The sequence below is a fragment of the Phyllostomus hastatus genome, unplaced genomic scaffold (genome assembly GCF_019186645.2).
Source record: "Phyllostomus hastatus isolate PE091 unplaced genomic scaffold, TTU_PhHast_1.1 phas_scaffold_11, whole genome shotgun sequence".
Classification (NCBI taxonomy): Eukaryota; Metazoa; Chordata; class Mammalia; order Chiroptera; family Phyllostomidae; genus Phyllostomus; species Phyllostomus hastatus.
Window position 1 is genome coordinate 8,061,567 of NW_025334005.1, and position 2,687 is coordinate 8,064,253.

Consider the following 2,687-nt stretch of genomic DNA (forward strand, 5'->3'; position numbering starts at 1 on the left):
CTCTACCCACTAGATGCTGGTAGCGCCTCCATGCCAGTTATGACTAGTAAACACGTCTCTGGCTGTTTTCAGTTTAAGAGTAGATGTTCTCCCACTTGTGGATACATTGGAATCACATAGTGGGATTGTTAATACAGAAAGTGGGCCTTGCCTCTAGATTTTCAAGAGCAGGAAAGATTGTATTCCCTGTGTTATAGCTAGACCTTACTGTCCAGGTGAATGAAAATTCTCTGTAAATACTTTTGATTGAGGGTAAACACAGCAGATTCAGCATTTAAGACTTGGGCATTTAAGTCAAAGAAAAACAAATACCATATGATTTCACTTATAAGTGGAATCTAATGAACAAAATGAACTAACAAAATAGAAACAGACTCATAACTGTCTGAGGGGAGGACATAAGGGAGCTGGAATAAAAAAAGTGAAGGGATTAAGAAAAAAGAAAAAGTCATAGACAGACAACAGTAAGGTCGTTACCAGAGGGAAATGGGGGTGGCGGGAGGCAGAAGAGGGTAAAGGGGATAAATGGTGATAGAAAGAGACGTGGGGTGGGGTGGTGAACACGCAATACAATATAAAAATGATACATGACAGAACTGAATGCCTGAAACCTATATAATTGTAACCAATGTAACCCCGGTAAATTCAATTTAAAAAGTATTGCCACGTTGTCCCATCCCATCTTCCCAGAATACCAGCTGCGTGCAACAGTTATTTTTTCTTTTTTTTAAGCATGGCTAGGAACTCTCAAACTGAAAGATAAAAAGAAAACCAGGAATGACTAAAGAATTGACAAGGAAAATAGAGGCATCAGACTCAACCTGTGGATCAATTCACACCTGCTAAAGGAGAAATAGAACGTACGGAAGATTTTAAGTAAGTACAATTGCGCTACTTTCTGCTACAGGCATAAAAAAATCACCTAGAGGTTGTGGAAATTAAATATTGGAACCCTAAGTAAAAAATCTCAGTAGATGGACTGAACAGTGAAGTAGACACAGTTGACAGGTCATTAGAAAACTGGACCGTCTAGAGGGTCATAGCACAAAGGGAAGACAGGACGGGAAATGTGAGAGAGAAGACAAGAGAACTGAACAGCACTGAGGAGTTTGGACATCCCGCTAAAATGGCATTGAAAAAGTGAGAACAGAGCAAATGGAGTGATAAAAAAAAACAACTTTAAAGGAGGGAAAGGAAAGAAGAGGCAGGAGCAGCAGGAGAAGCAGAAGATTTTCTTCAAAAGTGAAGAATGTCTTAAGACTGAAAGAACTCACTTCAGACTGAATGTAAGAAAAGCTCATTAGGTGTATTATGTGCAGTTTCAGAGCACTGTAGATGAAGACAAGATCCTACAATCTTCCAAAGAAAGGGAGCAGGCTGGTTATGTTCAAAAGAATAAAAATTGCACTGACTCCAGACTTCCCATGAGCAGCCCCAGGGACTTAGAAAACAGAGAAGAGATGTCAAATTCTCAGGTCTTACTTAAACTTACAGTCATAAAGGGAGGCAAAATACAGGATGTGAAAGTAGAGCACAGAGAACGTCATCAGCCCTAGCTGGTGTAGCACAGTGGATTGAGCACAGCCTGCGAAACAAAGGGTCGCCGGTTCAATTCCCAGTCAGAGCACATGCCTGGGTTGTGGGCCAGGTCTTCAGTGGGGGCCACGTGAGAAGCAACCACACATTAATGTTTCTCTCCCTCTCTTTCTCCCTCCCTTCCCCTCTCTCTAAAAATAATAAATAAAAATAAAATCTTTTTAAAAAGAATATTAAAAAAGAGAGAGAGAATGCCATCAATAATATTGTAATAGTTCTATCTGGTGTCAGATGGGTACTGGACTGATCAGGGTGATCCCTTTGTAAGTTGTATCAGTATCTGACCACTATGTTGTACACCTGAAACAAATATAATCAAACGTAAGTGAAAAAGAAAGAAAGTGCACTAATAAAATAAAATGTTAAATATGTTCAAAATAGACAAAATAACATTTAATTTAAAATGCAAATTTTAAAAATTTTTGAACATATAATAACTAAGAAAGTTTAATACAGAGAGAGTCTCTCTTTCCCTCTTGTAAAATGAGGTATAATTTACAAACACACAGGTCTTAAGTTACAGTTCTGTGGGGTTGAAATAAGCTTACACATCCTTTTAAAAGAAAAGAGAACAATATTATAACCTCTGATAGCATTTTACAAATGTTAGCTCATTTAACTTTAAAAACCCAGAAACTAGTAATGGTGGGTAGTATCATTCACCCTACCGATAGATGAGAAAACTGAAGTACGAAGACTAGGTAAGTGGCCAAGACACACAACTAGTTTAAAAAATATAATAATTAAAAGAAAATACAAGGGCAAGGTCCACATTAGTTGTGTGTCTTCAGCTTAACTATTTCTGTAAAACATTTACCAAACACAGTGTTCCTGCCAGGAAAAATCAGATGACCTTGTTGGTTTCAGTTGGGAAATGCTTATTCAGTGATACTTGGACCGTAGGGAAGGGAGTCTGTTCCAGCTGGGAAACAATCTCTCTGTACCTACTATGTGCACAGCGGATGTGCTGGAAAACTTGGAGGGATTGAGTCAGTTCTCCATTGTGAACAAATAGATGATATGAAGGGATATTGGAAGCGAATGGGTGAATGAAGAAGTAATAACGTTGGCAAGAAAGGATGCTCAATCTG

At 38.5% G+C, this 2,687-nt stretch overlaps 1 protein-coding gene across 1 annotated transcript in view; it reads left to right on the plus strand.

Moving 5' to 3' along the window:
• Window positions 1–77, plus strand: part of LOC123829264 (glycine N-acyltransferase-like) — a 22,630-nt gene extending 22,553 nt beyond the window's left edge. The window contains 1 exon segment of the mRNA XM_045854766.1: window positions 73–77. Coding sequence (XP_045710722.1) covers window positions 73–77 — 5 coding nt within the window.
• The last annotated feature ends 2,610 nt before the right edge of the window (window positions 78–2,687 follow it).